The sequence below is a fragment of the Vigna unguiculata genome, chromosome 3 (assembly GCF_037176805.1).
Source record: "Vigna unguiculata cultivar grain cowpea cultivar isolate G323 ecotype 2 chromosome 3, ASM3717680v1, whole genome shotgun sequence".
NCBI classification, from domain to species: domain Eukaryota; kingdom Viridiplantae; phylum Streptophyta; class Magnoliopsida; order Fabales; family Fabaceae; genus Vigna; species Vigna unguiculata.
The window spans coordinates 69,775,412-69,795,096 of NC_140794.1; the positions used below are offsets into that span (position 1 = coordinate 69,775,412).

At 31.8% G+C, this 19,685-nt stretch overlaps 2 protein-coding genes across 2 annotated transcripts; one reads left to right on the forward strand and one right to left on the reverse strand.

Annotated features, from left to right (window-relative positions):
* Positions 1-202: 202 nt before the first annotated feature.
* Positions 203-5,797, forward strand: ALE1 (PA-domain containing subtilase family protein). The gene is made up of 10 exons (XM_028066161.2): positions 203-585; positions 2,528-2,672; positions 2,760-3,157; positions 3,233-3,328; positions 3,452-3,521; positions 3,632-3,914; positions 4,001-4,341; positions 4,435-4,702; positions 4,910-5,182; positions 5,263-5,797. Exons 1-10 carry the CDS (start codon positions 407-409, stop codon positions 5,673-5,675), a joined length of 2,466 nt encoding a protein of 821 aa, XP_027921962.1. The 5' UTR covers positions 203-406; the 3' UTR covers positions 5,676-5,797.
* Positions 5,798-6,214: 417 nt separating this feature from the next.
* On the reverse strand, positions 6,215-11,854 carry LOC114178481 (O-fucosyltransferase 15). Its single transcript, XM_028064414.2, has 10 exons — positions 11,387-11,854; positions 11,208-11,300; positions 8,818-8,911; positions 8,507-8,568; positions 8,269-8,357; positions 7,801-7,921; positions 7,557-7,700; positions 7,098-7,432; positions 6,720-6,960; positions 6,215-6,633 (listed from the first exon to the last, which is right to left on the reverse strand). Exons 1-10 carry the CDS (start codon positions 11,678-11,680, stop codon positions 6,325-6,327), a joined length of 1,782 nt encoding a protein of 593 aa, XP_027920215.1. The 5' UTR covers positions 11,681-11,854; the 3' UTR covers positions 6,215-6,324.
* Between the last annotated feature and the right edge of the window lie 7,831 nt (positions 11,855-19,685).

The following is a 19,685-nucleotide window of genomic DNA, read 5'->3' on the forward strand; positions in this document are numbered from 1 at the left end:
CTACTTTCGGCAGAGGTTACTGATAATAATCAATTCAAAATTAAATTAAAAAAATAATGACATTCTTGTAACTCTAAAAAAATACAATTAAAAAAGAAAAAAAAGAAGAGAGAAGTTACGGAACAAGACTAGGTGAAAAAATGTTGTGACGAGGATGTCCTTTTTTTAGGAGTAAAGTTGGGTAAGTGTGTGAGAGGCACATGCAATATACGTAAAAGGTATAATAGTAATGAATGGAGTGTGAAGAAAAGTTTGAATAAAAGACGGTAACGGTTGGACTAAGACATGCCAAAATTGCTTTGCTTACAGTGGGAAACTGATATTTACGTTAACGTGTTGAGAGTGTATATAATGATTAGCATTGATGATGATTGAAAGAAAGGAAGATTAATTTGGTTTTGCAAGAATGGGGAAAGTGATTGTTGTTTCCATAGGTTTACCATTGATAGGAGCGATTCTGATATCGATGTTCATGGCTGCTATAACTTGCTTCACAGAAGAACAGCGTTCAATATATTTGGTCTTAATGGAAGGAGATGATGCACTTGCTTTTACCAAACATTCATCAACAATGCACTCCAACAGGTTAATATAATCTCTCTACATAATTTATATATATTTTGATGGATCTACGTGTAACTAAATTTAGATATACAGATAAAAGTTCGAATCCAGATCTTCTATTGATTTTTCTTCCTATCATCTGTTGAACATTAAAAATACATTATGTTAGTATTTTAAATATTTTTCTAATATATTTTAAAATATCAAAATTAATGGTAATCAGTATATTATGAAGATACAGTAGATGAAAAACACAAAAAAATCTAGTAGAGAATCCAAATTCTAAAAGTTTTGATCTGATTCTGTTAAAATTATTACTGAAAAAAAACTATTTTATTTTTCTAATTCTATATGTATTTATTAAAGAACAAATTTGTTAATCATTTGTAAATGTTTATGTCAATTATTAACTGTTTAACTTATTTATATTTATCAAAACATCAAATTATTAATTATTTATAAAATCGAAACTTAACAATTTTTTACACACTTTAACATTTATTATTTTAGTCTTTCATTTCATTTTTCCTTTATCAATATAAAAATTAACTTGTTTAATAACTAAATACTTTTAAAAGAAGATTTTCAAAATAGTGTATCTAATGTAAAAAAAACATTTTTCTTATGTTAATTATTAATTGTTTGGAACTTATTTTGTATATAATCCCAAATAATTAGTTAATCACAAGCTTTAATTTGAATTACGAATAGTTTAATACCTAATAATGTACTTATTAAATAATACAGTTGTTATTTATAATGTTTATGTCAATATATATTAATTGCTTTGTACTTTATATATTAATTGCTCAAACTTTATAAATGATATATATATATATATATATATATATATATATATATATATATATATATATAAAATTAGTTCGTTGACACTTTTTTGCATTCTCTTACAACGCGAAATTATTAATTTGTTATTATTTACTTTTATAAGTATTAATTTCTCAAGAATAATTTATATTTTTTTTTCAAAAATCTCAGTTTCTATTATTTAAAATAAACTATTTTATTTTAAAAATATTTTTTTTCTTAGTTCTAAATAACTTAGTTTTTTAGCTTACTTTATTTAAATTAATTTTACATATTTCTATAATTTAAAATTTTTATTTTTATTTTAAAATTTTACTTCATGAAATACACTTGTGCTACTAGTTTTAAATATTCTTATATCATTTTAATTATTTTAAGTTTTCTTATAAATGGGTATGTTTGAATTAATTTTAGAAAGAACGATACTAAAAAAGTGTTTTTCACTAAATAATATTACTTTACAAATAAATTTGCAACGGAATTTTTTTTCTGGTACTTACCAAAGAGTTTAATCAGCATGCAATAAAATTTTCAAACTATTATCGGATACAAGAAACTCGAATATGACTTATGATATATATTCTATAGCAAAAATTATCATATACAATAATAATTGATGATTGGGTGACAATGTACATAATTTTTATATAGTTATTGCATATTTTTATTAATAATATAAAAAATGTTAGTCATTAAAATTTCAAAACTAACGTTAAGTTAAGGATTGAGGCGATTTTTCACTGTTTATTTTGTTGGACCATTGTGACATTATATAGGTCATGATGCTTTTATACATTCATTTTTTTTTTCATACTCAACTTATAATTTTATAAACCATTATTGTATTATAATATTTCATTTATATTTATGTTTATTATGTTTATATAATATTTTATTATGAAAGATAATTGTCAAATGAGTACAGACTAAAAACAAAAGTGTTGTCAAATAATATATTTTTCACAGTTATTAAAATGTAGAAATATTCATTCCTCAAGTTTTATTCACCAAAATGAAAATTAAATTAAGTACTAGAGCAGGATGATGACAATTTCTTTTAGTGTAAATGAATTATCCATGCTTCAGTCATTGATTCTCCTGAATGATTTCTTCTTCTGATGTGTGTGGCTAACAGCGAAGCTTCAAAGGCACATGAAAAGCACATAATATCATCTCACGATGTATTTCTGCAAACAACCTTGGATACAGGAAGCTACAACAAACTCCACAGTTACAAACACATCATCAATGGTTTTTCTGTCCACACAACCCCTTCCCAGGTCCTCTTTTCGGTTTCTAACCTAACATTAAACAGAAAATATTCGTTGTTATTTACGTGTGCATGGGGTGGTGACAAAAACTTGCAGGCTGAAAGACTAAGAAGTAACCCAGGAGTTAAATTGGTAGAGAAAGACAGAGGAGTGAAAAAGATGACAACATACACACCTGAGTTTCTAAGTTTACCACAGGGAATATGGGCGCAGGAAGGAGGAGAAACAAATGCAGGTGAAGGAGTTGTGATTGGTTTTGTGGATAGTGGCATCAACCCTTTTCATCCCAGCTTTGCTTACGATCCCAAGCTACCTTTCAAATCAAACCTCTCTCGTTTTGAGGGTGCATGCATGACGGGTCCTCTCTTCCCTCACACTTCTTGCAATGGAAAGATAGTAGCCGCCAGGTACTTCTCTGCTGGGGCTGAAGCTGCTGCTACCCTCGATCCTTCCAAGGATTTTCTTTCACCCTATGATGCAGATGGACATGGCAGGTTTGTTTGTTATCAACTCTCGTAACTAACAGTTATGAAAATGTACCTTGCTATGGCTGATTCCATTGCTTTCAGTCATGTCGCATCTATTGCTGCTGGAAATGCTGGTGTTCCTGTTGTGGTCAACAGTTTTTGCTACGGGAAAGCTAGTGGAATAGCACCACGTGCAAGGTGAGCTTTTTGTGGCTGGTTTTTTCTTACAATGCCTTTTTAACAAAAAAAAAATGTTGAACATACACCTCAAAATGATGTATGACGACATTTTTGTTGTTCGGACGATGTTGTCTTTCGCAGGATTGCTGTTTATAAGGCTATTTATCCCACCGTGGGAACTATAGCAGATGTTATTGCTGCGATCGATCACGTAAGCTTCGGTTCCGTTCTCAATGCATTAGATCCTTTAGCATTATATCAGTGTTGGTCTCTTAGTGTGAGTGGCCATAAGAACTGAAATAGTTTGGATGATTTGCGCAGGCTGTTCTGGATGGAGTGGATATCTTATCGCTATCTGTGGGACCAAAGGGACCACAAGAAGGCACGTTAACATTCTTAAACATGTTTGAACTTTCTTTGTTGTTTGCACGAAAAGCAGGAGTTCTGGTGGTGCAAGCTGCAGGGAACTACGGTCCCGCATCTTCAAGTGTAGTGTCATTCAGTCCCTGGAGTGTCACTGTCGCCGCTAGCACCACAAACAGAAGGTACCCTTCTTCACTTCTACTTGGAAATGGCGCGGTACTTAGTGGCGCGGGACTATCAGGTACTTCTGCCTCTCAATTATCAACCTATATTTTGTTCATGTCTAGTGCTCCAAATGATTTTAACGTATGAAATTCTCACATACAGGACCAAGTTTTGGAAATGGATCAGTTTGGCATAAGCTTGTTTTAGCTAAGGATGCGTACAAAATGAGTGGAACAGATCCAAAGACTGAGGATTACATAAAGGAGTGTCAACATCCAGAAGTTTTGGACCCTCGTGTAGTGTTGGGAAGCATCATTATCTGCACCTTCTCAGGTGGGTTCTATAATGGCACCTCAACTCTTGCTGCTGTTATTGGCACCGTGAAGGCTCTGGGAATGGAGGGCTTTGTTTTAGTTGCGAACCCAAGCTATGGTGATTATATTGCAGAGCCAATGCCTTTTGCTTTTTCTGGTATTTTGATCCCTCGTGCGAAGGATGCCAAGGTACAATAGATAGAACTTGCTGTTATTACTATATTTCTTTTATGTAACTGAATCTTTGCAAAGAGATAACTAAAAGAGTGCTTGAAATTGTAGGCTATATTAGAGTACTATGAAGAAGAAACAAAGAGGAACCAGAAAGGAAATGCAATAGAATTTGGTGCTTTAGCAGCAGTGGGAGAAGGAAGACTTGCCTCTTTCACAGGGAGATCGCCAGTAGTCAGTAGATTTTCTTCAAGGGGTCCAGATATCATTGATATCAAAAAACATGTTGCAGATGTACTTAAACCTGATATTCTTGCTCCAGGGCACCAAATTTGGGCAGCCTGGAGCCCCCTCAGTACCTCAGAACCTCTACTCAAAGGTACTTTTCTCTTCTTCTTTTTCTCCACTTAAGGTAAAAGTTAACTCTTCGCAGGTCGAATTTCATGTATTGCATGACTAAAAACATACTTAATCTTCTTTATTTGATCAATTATTCCTTTGGCAAGTTCAATGCTTAAAAGTACTGCTGCAAAAATCAAGTTAATTGACAACTGAAATTTCATTGAACACTCTTTTGCTGATACAGGGAACAGTTTTGCATTATTATCTGGTACCAGCATGTCCACACCTCATGTGGCTGGAATAGCAGCACTGATGAAGCAACACAATCCATCATGGACTCCATCCATGATAGCATCTGCGATCTCTACAACAAGCTCAAAGCATGATCATCTTGGACAGCCTATAATGGCAGAAGGCTATGGGATCAACACCTTGCTAACCGCCACTCCTTTTGATTACGGTTCAGGCTTTGTCAACCCCAATCGTGCCGTTGATCCCGGTTTGGTACTTTCATCAAGTACGTAATGATCACTTTTTTATCACCATAGTACTTTTACTGGAACCAACCTTAACTATTATTCATTGGTTCTGAAACAGATTATGCAGACTTCATCAGCTTCTTGTGCTCTTTGCCGGACATAGACACCAATGTGGTCGTTGCAGCTACTGGAGAGCAATGCAATCACCCATTTGCCAACCCTTTCGGTCTAAACCTTCCTTCAGTTACAGTGTCTGAACTGAGAGGATCGGTTTCTGTCCGAAGAACTTTCATGAATGTTGGTGAATCCACAGAGACGTACTTGGCCTCTGTTATTCCTCCAAATGGAACTGAAATTTGCCTCTATCCAACTTGGTTTACCTTAACTCCACAAGGAACGCAAGATTTGGATATACAAATCACTGTTGTCCAACCAATGCGGAATTTTACCTTTGGTGAAATTGTTCTCGCAGGGAATTTAAACCACATTGTACGAATAACGTTGTCAGTGTTGGCGGTTTCGGTGTACTGAAGATCAATTCTTTCATTTCAGGTTTAAGGATATTAAGTTCGGTTTTTTAACAAAAAGCTATTATTTCCAATCCATGTACCCAAATGTGAACGTTATTTCCAAAAAGGTTAAAAATATTTTAGTTTAATTTGGATATTACGTCAACGTAGAGAATTTGGCATTCTCAACTTATTAGAAATCATGTTAGCCATGAACTTTAAAATAAATCGTTAAAAGAAATTAATATTTTTTTAATTATATAACATCGTAATACAGTTACAGTATTCTAATTAAGCTTTGTTACATCAGAAGTTTTCATTTTTTTAAAAAAACAGTTGTTTCATACTTTTCTCACAAGCCATAACCAATTGTGTATTCGGATAACAAACTTTATTAAGCAACCGTATTCAAAATATTCTTATATATTGAACCGGTCCATTTATCGAAAAATATGTGCATTCTCGGCTTTTGTAACAGAATCTTATTCAGCATAACCAGAACAGCGTACTGGTAGATCAAGATATAAAACTGTGTCGTCTGAGAGCAAATCCCATGGAAAGTAAAGTTATAAGGGCACGAACAGATCTATATTGAATGGGAATAATGAACAAAAAATGTAACAAATTACAATGACAATGGGTAATTACAGTCAAGATAATAAAAAAAAAAATCAATCTGTTCTGCACATACAATCTTTACACCTAGGATACCTGTAAACACTTCTTGCCTTTGGCCTTGTTTGTACATGTTTAGTTTGCCTAACTGCTTTCCTCATTCTCTGTTCAAAAACACGCCACTCTATGGTGGAGTTCTTCATGAATATACTCGCTAGCCTTCTTTTATTTGGACGTATTGTTGGCATTCTTCCACCACCATAATATATTCGAAATCCAGAGACCAATGATGATAGCTGACTTCCAGAATCAGTCATGGCAAATGCATCCGAAGCAGTGCAGCCTATGAAGTCTAGTGCTGCTAACTACAATAGAGACAGCTTATTGTCAATATTTGTGACATCATTGATGTAAGCGAAACAACAATAACAGTAGCATGTTAGTAACAAACCTGAGAGGAATAATTAGCAAACGGTTCAAGTTCAGTCGAAGAAAGCAAGTTCTCTTTGGTAACTAATTTAGGGTACAAGCTGGTCAAAGCAACCAATCGTGAGTGACCTCCATACAAATTAGAACCAGCTATAAATATTTGCGTTTTTCGATTGAAACCAAGAGCAGCAAGCATAAGGATGGATTCTTCAGGTGTCAAAGGACATAGGCCTTCAGACCTGAGCTCAGAAGGAGAAGGTAATCTGCATAGAAGATTTCAATTATTTATTGAGTAAGGCTCTTTTCTTCATAAATTCTAAAAGACAAATATATTGACCAAGTTTTTCCACCCGTATCATAAGGAGGGAAAAGTTTCAGATGGAACGATTATGATGCATACCTTGTAGTCCTCTTCAGCAGTGCTAATGCAGGAAAATGGATTTCGCGATATGCTTCCAATTCTTTCCTCTCTTCCTCACCTCCCCCAAATTCACATAAAGAATGAGCTACCATGTCAATTTCAAATCTGAGGTGCAAAGCTAAGTATTTGGCTGCTTTCTTGGCATTATGTTCACCTTTCTCCTTAATTGATTCTGCAAATGGACCAACAAGATGATGGTCCAATGGTCCAACGAGACCTGAATGTTCACGCAATCTTTTAAGAAGCAAAGCCCCAGTTTCTTGTATTCTGGGAACAAATTGCAGGGCATGAAAGTTACATCTGCAACGAAGTCTCTATATGAAGTTCCCCAATTAGGAAGAGAGCTTCAAATATAAAAAAAGAGAGAAAAACAGAGTATGCAAGAGCTTGAGTTCATGAAAATTATAGTTTATATTTTATGCTTCAAAGATCATTCACCTGCAGTTCAAATGGGATTGGATCAAATGCCAAGCGATTCCCAAATCCCACAAAGTGAACAACTTGATTTTTACGTATAATAGGTAAGATGCGTTTCAGGTAAAAACTTGGCTTAGCCTCCTTCTCCATGTCAACATCTGTCACCTGGAAGAGCATTCCAACAATTAAAATAATACACGACAAAAATAGTCGAGTTTAATCAGTTTACATGAAAGGCTATGAGGGGGGCTAGGGTGTAACTTACAACACTACCGATTGCCCCCAAGTCCAAAGATTGTAGCTCCTTAGGAAGTTCCCTCACTATCCGAATATCAGGAGTCAAGTAGTTAATAAAATGCTCCTCCTGATAGATATCGCTGAATTGACTATGAAATTATACAATAAGCAATTATAAGTTATGTTAACAGGTTCTGTTAACAGGTTCTCAACATCAACAAAGAAGGCCCGTGGACGGCAAAAGTGGCATTCAAATGATCCAAGACAAAAGCTAAACCTATAAATCCTAATAATTTATGCTATTTTCCCCCCACAAATACATGAGATGTAAAATAACATTCTAGTCAGCAAAACTATCAAATTACGTATTCCACATGTTGCTCAAAATCACTCGTAATATCAAATACATGGCACATTAGCAAAATATGACAGAGAAAGATCATCTGGGTAGAAGGCCAAGGTGGAACGAGAAGAACGAGAGACAAGGAAGCATTACCTCACGTCTCTCCATACACTACTGTACATAAATTTGGGAATAACCAAAGTTGAATTGAGTAACCGTGCCACCACAACTGCATTACAAACCTGTTGCAGATCAAAACCAACAAAAATGACATGCAAAGCATTTAAAATAAAACTTCAGCTTTCCTACATTAAAATCAATGAAAATTGAAAATCCAATCATTTCAGAAGCAGCAACATGGAAACATAACGGTCGAAGAAAGAATACTTACACCTACTCGTTGCTGATTGATCCCACCATTTGCAGTAACCAGAATGTATCCATTTTTTCCCTCTATTGGAGTACAAAATAAGAGAGCCGTGAGTAACACATTGAACAATTTTTTTCCTTTTGTAGTACACTAACACTTACAGAGTATAAACAATGGGTTTGATATTCATGTGTCAACAGATTAGAAATTGTACCAAATATGACTACTAAAGTAATTATTATGAAAATCAACAAACTTACTGTGCAAATATACATTGTTATTGCATTCTAATTAATTTCTATAAACAATTCCTAAATTTCAACCACACATACCATTAGGTTCCCAATTCCGCTGATCAGCACAAGGTCTCCAAGCAGAAGCAGGAACGAAGGGTTCCTGCCACAAATCTTTTGGTTCACGTTTATTCTGTCACATTGGGCACAATAAGTCAGAGTTACCAAAAAACTTGCTCAGCTATATTATAGTTTGAAATCACTCTATAACCTTATGGCATATAACCAGAAGAATTATAATCGTCCAGAACTTTACATCCAGTGTCCATCCAGAAAGTTAGCCACTTTTAAGACACAATCAACCATAACTACCATTAGAGATTTCAAGAACCTCCAAAACTATTAATCACTTGTGAGGCATATTTTAACCATTAGTTCCCAAATGATTATTGTATATACACATTGGTAAAATTAACCGCCATTAGACATTTTTATAATCTCTTGTCATTAGTAACCATTATTCAGTAGACATATTTAAGTAAGACACCAGAACATCACATTCAACTCAAATCCTTAAGACAAAAAGGTTTATGGGTTCTTCTACCTATATACTGTTTATGTTGTTCATTTTAATCAGTGTGGGACTTCCAACTCACATTGAATTCCTAACATAAAGATAAATATATAAATGCAGACATACAACTGTAATGCAAAAATAATGAAAGGCAACCAACTAATTAATAACAATAGCAAGCCTAGAAATTCAAAAAACAATAAAATCAAAGCAAAACACAACCTAGTCAAGTTCAAGACTTAAAATAACAACAAAACACAAGACAAATGTCCTAAATTTCTAATCATCAGACTCTTCCTCAATCTTGGATGTTATCCAATGGGCCAGTGTAATCAAATATTGAAGATGGCGACACGTGTCTTCTTTCTTAATGAGGAAAAAGCCTCAGTTTTAGAGCACCCTAACCCGACACACTTCATGTAAACCCATTGTACTTTCCCTTTAAAAAAATGGGTTGGGTCATACAACCCACAATCAAAATCAAACCCAAATAAAAAAAATGGAAAACCATCCATGCTCCTCACTTCATCCTTTGGTTCAACTGCCATTGTCAACTGTGCCTTGATGCCACCACCTGCAAGTTGTGTCGCCTCGCCACCGCCTAGTTCCTCCCACCACAGTGCCTGGTTCCTTTTGCAGTGGTACCGCCCACTGTGGTTTGTCCAGTTGTTGGGCTCGCAAGCATGATTTGTCCTCATTTTTTTCTTTTTTCTGATTCCTATTTGTTTCCTCAACAACAGCGCCTCCCACCCTTCACGATTTATTTTTTTTCGTTTTCACTCAATACTTATTCTCTAATACATAAATATGAAACACGGGCTATTTCTATTTTCCAGTGTCATCTGATCATCAAGAACGTCCAACAGGAATGACCAAGTTAGAAGCATTGTCTTCCGTTGTCTTCCGTTGAATGAATCAAATTTTAACCCTACTGTCTATGATTATTGTGGGAAAATTATGTAACGGGGGATTGCTAGAGCCAAAGAAGGACAATGTTGTATCATGCACCAAGACTCCCAAAAGTGTCAAAGAAGAGCTCTGGAAACTATTTAAAGAGAAGGCAAGCCACCTCTGTAAATCCTATAGATAATGCAGGGGATATTCTAATGAGAGTGAACAAGGAAGTTGAAAATTCAACAGCTAGAAATAATAAGGGGAGAAAGATTGGTGGCAAAAAAGAGATGATGGATACAGTTTATAGAAATTCAGCAGCTGCAGAAGAGAAGAGAAAAAAGGAGAAACTAATAGCAAAGGCATGTGATAAAGATTTGAAGTCAGTAGTGCATCAATATATTGCTTGTTTTGGTACCAAATACCAAAAATAGCGGGCAAAAGGTTGGAGAACAAAGACAGAGAAGTTTGTGATGTATATGACTGATTATCAAGTGACGCAGAGCATTGCACAAGGAAAGTTTTAAAACTATTTAGGTGAGAGAGAAAATCTCTGCACCCCGCAGAGATATGCTCACATTTGCATCTTTTCTCCCCTTCATACCTGTGAAGAAGTATGTCCAAAACCTAAGGTTCATAACCAAAACAGAAAATTTCAGCTCAACGGATTACGTTTGTTACCATGGTCTGCATATTACAAGTCAATAAGACAAAATATCGAAGGTAGTGGTAGTTCTCGTTTGAAGCTTTAAACCTTAAAAAAAAAAAAAAAAACTGATTTTCCATCAGGAAGAAGAATTATGCTTCCTCCTCCAAAAATCCATTGTCGGCGTTCATAACTATCCATTAATGCCGACAATACCAATTAATAATTATACACAACCAAATTCATCTATTCTTACCTACCTGGGCGACAAAGTTAACTATATTTACAGACATGATTTATGGTCTTTACGTTAATCATCACTCATATATCACCCACCACTACTTCTATAATCAGCCATATAGATATCTATTCGTATACCTCAGCCAAAGCATGTGCAGCCAATGCCAACAACCTTACATAATTCCCCTTCTGTGATTGTTTCTTATTTCCGGTCTTGTTGTTCACTTTCCCCTGAAAATATCAGAACAAACACGTCGGAAGGCAGAGAAATAAAAGCGCTTAAATTACTGTGCATAGTAATAAATCACTGCACATACCTGAAGGGAAATTGAAGCCGAGGATGAACGGAGCGTAGGCTTGGGAATAGGATGAGGTGCATCGTGTTGATATTGTAAGCGGAAAAGCATGAACCAATTTACGAAGAAAAAGGAAGCGAGCAACGCAATAAGCGCCAGAAGCATTTTGGCTCGTTTCCTTCGGAACCACGAAGAAGAGTGGGATTGGGATCTGCGGGTGCTGGAGAGGCGACTGGGACCGAGCCTCGGAGTCCGCGAAGTTGGGGAGCACCGATCTGGGTGTTGGAGAGCGTCGAAATCGGAAGCGGATACCATTATTGGGTTCGGGTCAGATCCGGTAGAATAGGGGTTGAAATCTGAAAGAATGTGACTGAAAGATAGAAGAAAGAAAGAAAGAAATAAAGTGGATGTGTTAGTTAGGTTAGCACTTAGCAATGGCTACGGTGGCGCCAACTTCAAGAATTCCACATGACTTGTGACTCCTCCCGAAACCAATACAAATCCTCAATCTTTTAATTCAAAAGCAACACGTATTCATTTGTTGGAAATTATTACATTGTAATAAGATTACTATGTTTGTATTTATTTTTTATCTTTCAAAACATTTTTTTCGTAAATCATAATAAAAGATTAGAAGATTCTCGTCAACTAAATATAAATTCAATTTAGAATATATATATATATATATAAATTGATACAAATTTTATTTTATAAATTAATTTTATGAGATTAAATTAAGATTAAGATCGTGTTCTTTTTTATAGATTAATTTGAGAAGAGGAAGATGGGGAGAAAGAAATTGGAACATGAAACTGTAAGCTTCGAAGTAGTTGGAGGAGGCTAAGATTAAGTCTGTGATTATGATTGTGTGTCTGTTAAGAAGATGAAGTTGATGTTGTTTTTTTTAAAGAATTTCAAGATAATTTTGGAATGAATTGGGAGTGAAGTTTGTGACCAGATGGAATAATGTGGCATATTTAAAAAAACTTAATAAATAAAAAAAGTTATATTATCAAAATATCTATGATATTAAAAGTAATATAAAATTATATATAAATAATTTAGAATTATTTTTATAAATTTTATTAAATGATTGAAATTATAAAAAAATTATTTATAAAAAATGAATAATACAGTATATGTAGTATGAAAATAAATTTAACATTTAGATATTGAATGCTTACATAGGAAATAATTTATTACATGAAAAATTTATTTTCTTTTTAATAGTAACAAGGACAATTTAATAATTTTCTCTACATTACTCTCGAATCTCACTAGTATAGCAAGATGACATTTCGTAGGAATCTTAATCTCTCTCGTCATCCTCCTCCATTACCCTGAAAGGAATATGTGAAACACCTCATATTTCTCACTTTCTAATCCTCTTGCACAGTAAATATGTGCAAAGGAACATAGTGTTGACATGTGTAGCCTGAATGGTGTGTTACTTGAAGATTTGATTAAGCTTTAATGAAGGAACTTGAAGCCACTGCCTTAAAACCATGCTTACATTGATGAAGACATGGAGATTTGGTGTTACTCGAGTTGATAAAGTCTTATATGCATGCCCTCTATATGGATCAATCATGGGAAAAACAAACTTGAAGATTGTAATTCACTTTATAGACCATTTAACATTTATTAGATGTATATGGTCTTCTTTATTGTGTCTTTTAATTTGTTGAAATATTTTTTAACAGGTTAATATGTGTTTTTTTTTTAATTTGTTGAATGAAATTTTAACATATTATAAGATTAGTTGCAGTAGTCTTAAACTGTGACTTATTCAATTAGTTAATTTATTTTTTAATCGACTGATTTCATTTAAGTTAAATGAAATCAAATTGATTTGAAAATTAACTTGTTGAATTTCGTAATAGTTTGACTATAAGAGTTATATTTTTCGAAAGAGATGTAAGAAGAGCATTTTTTAGTGTGAAATCATTATGGAAACTTGGGAATTCTCTTTCTTTCGTGATCATACAAATTGCAGCTGGTACAGATTGATCTTGGATTAATTCTTGGAGCATTTTGCTTGGTGTTTGAAGCTTGGAGAAGGTGGTTGTGGTAGGCAGGATTGTGCTACCACTGAGGTTTGATCTTTCTCAAGCTTTGTGTGTGTGTCTGGTGGTTTTCCAGATCTATAAGAGGTGTCTTGCTGTGTTGGTTTGATTTTTGTGTGATTTAAGAATCATTTGTGTGCTTTTGCATATTTTGAAAGTGTAAGGGTGTAAATTTTTTAAATCTTTTGAAATAGTGCAAAGTCAAGCTCGGGTTGCCTTGACAAACTTGATGTAACTCAAGTTTAAGTGAACCAGTATAAAAATCTTGTGCATTACTCTTTTCTCTAACCCTTATCTCTTGCATTATCATTTAAAGTTTAAAGAATTGTGATCTAAATCATCTTTTTGCCATTATTGAGTGTTTTAGCATCATCGACAGCATTGATCATGTTTGTATAACTCATTAGAACTTGTTTAAAGAATTGTGATCTTTCTAACTTTGTTTTTTGATCAGTTGAAAGTATAAAGTCCATAGGTATTTGCATCTTTACTTGTTGGTTGGGTTGATTTAATTAAAGATAGTTTTTAGCCATTAAATGTTACTTTATTTTTTAACTAGCCAAATAACCTTCCCTTTTTGGCATTTAAACAATTTCAAAACTTACACATAATGTATCAATTAATTTTTTTTTCTCATAAAAAATTGTAGTCTTAGATTTGATATTCAATTCTATATTCTTAAAATTCACCACTTTATAAGTTAATTTTATAGAGTTGAGTTAAGCTTAAAATTCACTTCATAATATAATATCTAAGTCTGGTTATTTATTGCAAAATCCTTCTTTGAGGATCACCACACGTTACGTTAGGATTTTTCCTCACTCAATTCCAATTTCTTTTTCCTTATTTTCATTTCCTCGTAAAAAATTTGTAGTGTTAGATTTTATCTTCAATCTTATATACTAAACTCACCATCTTTTCGGGATCTCATTCTATGGATACTCGTAAGAGAAGAAGACTCATACTCGATTTCAACTACAATAGTAAATTTAAAATATCCAAGCAAAGTCTAATTTTGAACTTTTTATTTCTTATGTTTTCGGTATTTTTCTTCGCTATGGTTTGTTTATACTTCAAAAGTTATTTTGTTTTTATTTTCTTCCTTTGTGCCGTAGGGTTTCCTTTCAGGGGAGAAGTTTCTTTCTCACTCATAGAATAATATATTTTTTTCGTGAAACAACTTCAATAAATACCTCTTGTTTAAAACTTTTAAAATATGAGTGTATGTTTTGTAACATAAAAGATTGATTTTTTGTAATACTTCAAAAGTTATTTGTTTTTGTTTTCTTCCTTTGTGTCGTGGGATTTCCTTTTAGGAAAATTATTTTTAACAGTTTTTTTACACTTTTAACAATGTCAATATGATAACACTTCATTGAATGAAAAAAAAAAATGATGTAACTTGATAAGAGAAAACAAAGATTTGGTGTGACTTAAAAAAAAACTCTGTCAAAGTATCATAGTGATTCCTTTTCGGAAAAAAGTTTCTTTATCACTCATAGTTTAAGATAGAAGGAGTGGAAAGTGGTGGAGGAAGAAAAATAACAAAAAAATAATATAAAAAAATAATATAGATTTTGAGAATTAATGTTAGACCAAATCAAAATACAAATATTACAATACCCTACATTAAATTATCATCTATCATCTATTGACATATAAATGTTTTTCATCCTAGAATAATATATTTTTTCATGAAATAACTTTAATAAATACCTCTTTTTAGAAACTTTAAAAATATCGTGAGAGTATGTTTTGTAACATAAAAGATCGATTTCTTATTTTACATGTCTCTCAATAAAAGAAGAGATCAAATTTGTATGTTTCTTTCAAAGTCTATGAGATGAATTTATTTTAACTACAGTTGAAAACAATTATATTTATCACTCAAGCATTCCATAAATTATAACGTTCACTGATACAAAAAAGTTTCTAAAATAACTATTTCTAATAACATATAATTAATAGTTTATAAAAGTTAGAAACCTTACAGTTATCATCACTTAGACGTTCTGTAAAACACAGAAATAATTAATTGAAATTAAAATCACCAACCCTAGCAATCCTATTACCATTTATCATTTAAAATGTAATCATTCATAACACTTAATAAAAAAAAAAAAAAATCAAAACTTGTTCTTGTATTAAATGGGCTAATGAGATATTTTGGAAAAGGGTTATTCTTCCTGCATCTCTATGTTTTTTCTTCCTGCACCCCCAAAAAAAAGCTGTACCCCAAATATTATTCATTAAAAATATAATAAAAATTCCAACATATTTTTGTTTTTAATATTTTTCATATTGGATATTTCGAAAGCTAACATCAAATTCGAAAAATATCTTTCCGAACATTCAATTTAAAATATAAGAAATAATTTTCTGAAAAAAGCAGTTCAGAAAGTGTTTTCGGATTCGAAATTACTTTCCTAAACATTTATTCTAGAATTTTTTTAATATTACAAAATACTAAGTCTAACATATATATATATATATATATATATATATATATATATATATATATATATTTCAGAATAAACGTTTGGAAGGTATTTCCAACTGGAACACGCCATTCCGAAAATGTTTTTTTTATTCCATAAATTTGATTCAAAAATATATTTTCGGATCTGGAACTATCTTATCTTCCGAAATGTTTAATTTTTTTTCTATAATGATGAAATTGATCTAAATTGAAAATTTTAATTGAAATATGTTAGATCAAATAATAATTGTTTTCATTTTAACTATAAAATATAAGTTTTAAAGAAGTTTAAGCGATCATTTGAGATTAATAAGACATAATTTGATGTTATTATACAGTTGAGTAAAACATTAAAAGTTAAAATAACTGTGTGTTTCATTATTATGATATGTTTTTCTATAGGTTAATGAACAAAAGTCAAAGGAATGGGATTTGTTTTAATAGAGTCAAAGATACTCAAACTTCTGTTTTCTTTTAACATCATAATTATTATCTACCTGTAGAGAGATAACTCTCACAATGTTACAAAGAATAGAATTCTCAAAAACAATAATTGTTTCATATATGAGGTTCTCTTCTGTATAAGAAATAATATAGAGCTTGCTAAAAGAATAATTTTTTTTAGGAATAATTTTTGTGTTTTCTTTCTGACATTCATATTTTAATATATATATATATATATATATATATATTATCAAATAAATGTTAATAATTCAAAAATATCAATATTTAAATTTTTCTAGTTGATATAGATTTATTATATTTAATCCAGAGTTATGATTAGTTAACATTTTTTATAATTAGTATTAATTTTTTTTAACAAATTACTGATAGTTGATGTTATTGATAAAAAGATTACGGCACACATAAGTGAAAAAGTAATCACAGCAAATTTCAAAAACATAATTTTTTTAACATTCGTAAAAAGAATAGTCTTTCTGAAACTGATAAAAAAAACTTTGGCTAATATAATGTGAAAAATAACACTGTTCTAACAAAACCTTTTTAATTTATCCACACCTCATTAATATAAAATTTTATCACTATCTTCTATTAAATAATCTAATTAAAATACATTTTGTAAAAAATTATAAACCTTTTTCTTTTTATAAGACAAAGTTCAACCAATTTCTTACGTTTTGTTTTTTTTAGTATGGGTAGACGTAGTCAAATTTAACAATACATTGCTTGCTTTTATTATCTAAAATGTTTGAAAAAAATTTGCTATCAAGTTCACATCCATAAGTAATTAGTAAATCAATGATAAAATATACAAATGCTAAACTGAGTGAATCGATTTATTTTGAATTGTTGGGTTAAAAATAAGTGTGTCTCCGACTCACTTTATAATTAATCAAAAATTTTACAATCAATTCAATCAATCAAATGTTTATAAGTTAAATGAATCAAAAATATTCTTGATCTGAAATATAAAACTTTTCAAATTCAATTCAAATTATTTGTTATTTAAATTCAAATTAAGAATTTTTAAAATTTCGGTGATCAATGGATTAACTCACTTAATTTGATTCAAATTCACATAATCGATTTGACTCAAAACATAATGAGCAAAATTACCTCACAAATTGTGACAGATTTTGACATGTCTAATTAAATATCTACCTTGTCTTTTCTCCATTGGCGAAAACCACCACTTTCAGGTACCTACAAATTGGTGAACTACTCACTCCTTGTCCCACCCACCTATCTTTGAATTCTTTTGAAGCATTAAATAGAGTCACCGTTGGGAAAATTATCCAGCTTTCATATCATCTCTGTCTGCAGTTAATTCCGGCAATATGACAGTTACAACTTAATGTACATCATCTATTCTCTTCCCTGCTGCTACTGCCAACCCTAGATACCACAACATGGTTTTTTGTTTTGTCATGTCCAAAAACCATGCACATTCTTAATGCATGTCTATTCTCATACCAGACTCAATCAAACAACTAAAACAGACGCTTAATGTTGTCACATTTCAGTGTTGTTGATTGGAGAATTGTTGTGCCCACAAAAGATGAAGGGTTTTGTTTTGGTTGCAAACTAGACACCACTGCAATTATATGTATCTTCATTAATCACTGTCATTCATCAAATTGGAAACAAGTCTAATCCCATGTAGGGTATACCTTCACTTGTTTTTTTTTCTTTTTTATATGAAAAGAACTTCTCACTATTTTCAGAAACTAAAATTTCCGTTTTATTTTCTCTTTCTCTTCCTTTCCTTTTAACTAAGGAAATTTTTAGTCCGCTCATAAACTCATCGTGTGAAATTAAAAACAAATTTTTTATGGAAATGTACCTAGAGGTATCAAAATGTGTTTGAATTCGCGAGCCAAACTGGTTTACTACAGATTCGAATCGGGTTGAGTTAAATTTTTTTTACAAATTTCAATACGGACTGATTTTTTACCTGACTTACCTAGAACCGGCTCACTCGGGTTGAATCCGTGGTAAGGCGGGTTGGTTCACCAACCCGCAAATAAATGGTCACACAAGTATTTTTGGTTAAGTTGAATATTTGGATCATGTTAGGTTGTTTTTTTTAATCAACACATATATAATTTGTATTTTTGTGATTTTGATTTGTATTTGGATTATATTAAAGTTTATTTAGATTTTAATTAGAATGATAATCTAGTTTTGACTAAATAAAAAATAAAAAAAATTGTATTTTTTTAGTAAAATGAGTATGTTAGCTAATCCGTTTAATCCACCAATCGCAATAGATCGGATTGAGTTGAAATTTGTTTGGCTCGTTAATAAATGAGTCGGTTTGATTGACTCATTAAATGATCAATTCGTGATGGATTGAGCTGACTGAGTTACCCATTTTGATGTACCTGTCAAAGATATTTTAAATTTCTGATATAATTATAATGTTTCCACTTTGCATATTATCATGTCTTCAAAATAATTAACCTCTGTTTAACGTTTTGTATGCTCCTCCGACCCCACTCCCACTATCAGTAACATATGGAACCATTGTGTAAATTCCAGAACCACACAAACCTTATCTATCAATGCCTCGCTGTGATTTGGTCAATATAATTATATCAATCTTTCCGATAATTCCAAAGATTATAATTTATAAGTTCTTAATAATTCATACTTCTTGTCAGAATCTGGCAATATTCATATACAATAGTTTTAAAATTTTCTACTAATCTTACTATTTTTAATGATGACGCGTTTGTGTTAATGATCACGATAGTACCAATACTAAAAACACGCATATAACATAGTTGCACTGAAGAGTTTTTTTCTGCAGAAAGGGTATTATAAAATGCTAAATTAGTTTTATATGGCTGAGTTTTTCTTAAAACATAAAAGCACGTTTAGATTGGCTATATTAAGTAACCATAATTTTAACTATATTGAAATAAAGTAAATGGGTGTCTTGTGCTGTACGTGTAAATGATTTATTATTATTATTATTATTATTACTTAGTAAGAACAAGTTGGCTTTTCATGACCAACATAAAACCGTCCAAAGAAATATTCAAGGTCAAGGTACACGATAGGTTTTATTTACATTCTTAATTAGCTGTCACATATTTTTTCTTTTTTGTAAACAAATTCTACCACTAAAATGAGATTGAAATGTGATTTCATGGGTTTATAAAGTTTTAATAATATCAGCATTGAAAAAACTAACACGGCATCATTTCATGTTAGATAACGAATAAATTTTCATAATTGCATTAAATAACTCTTTTAACTTTGAAAATGACGTAATTAGGTGTTATCTCAACTAATACACTCTGAAAAT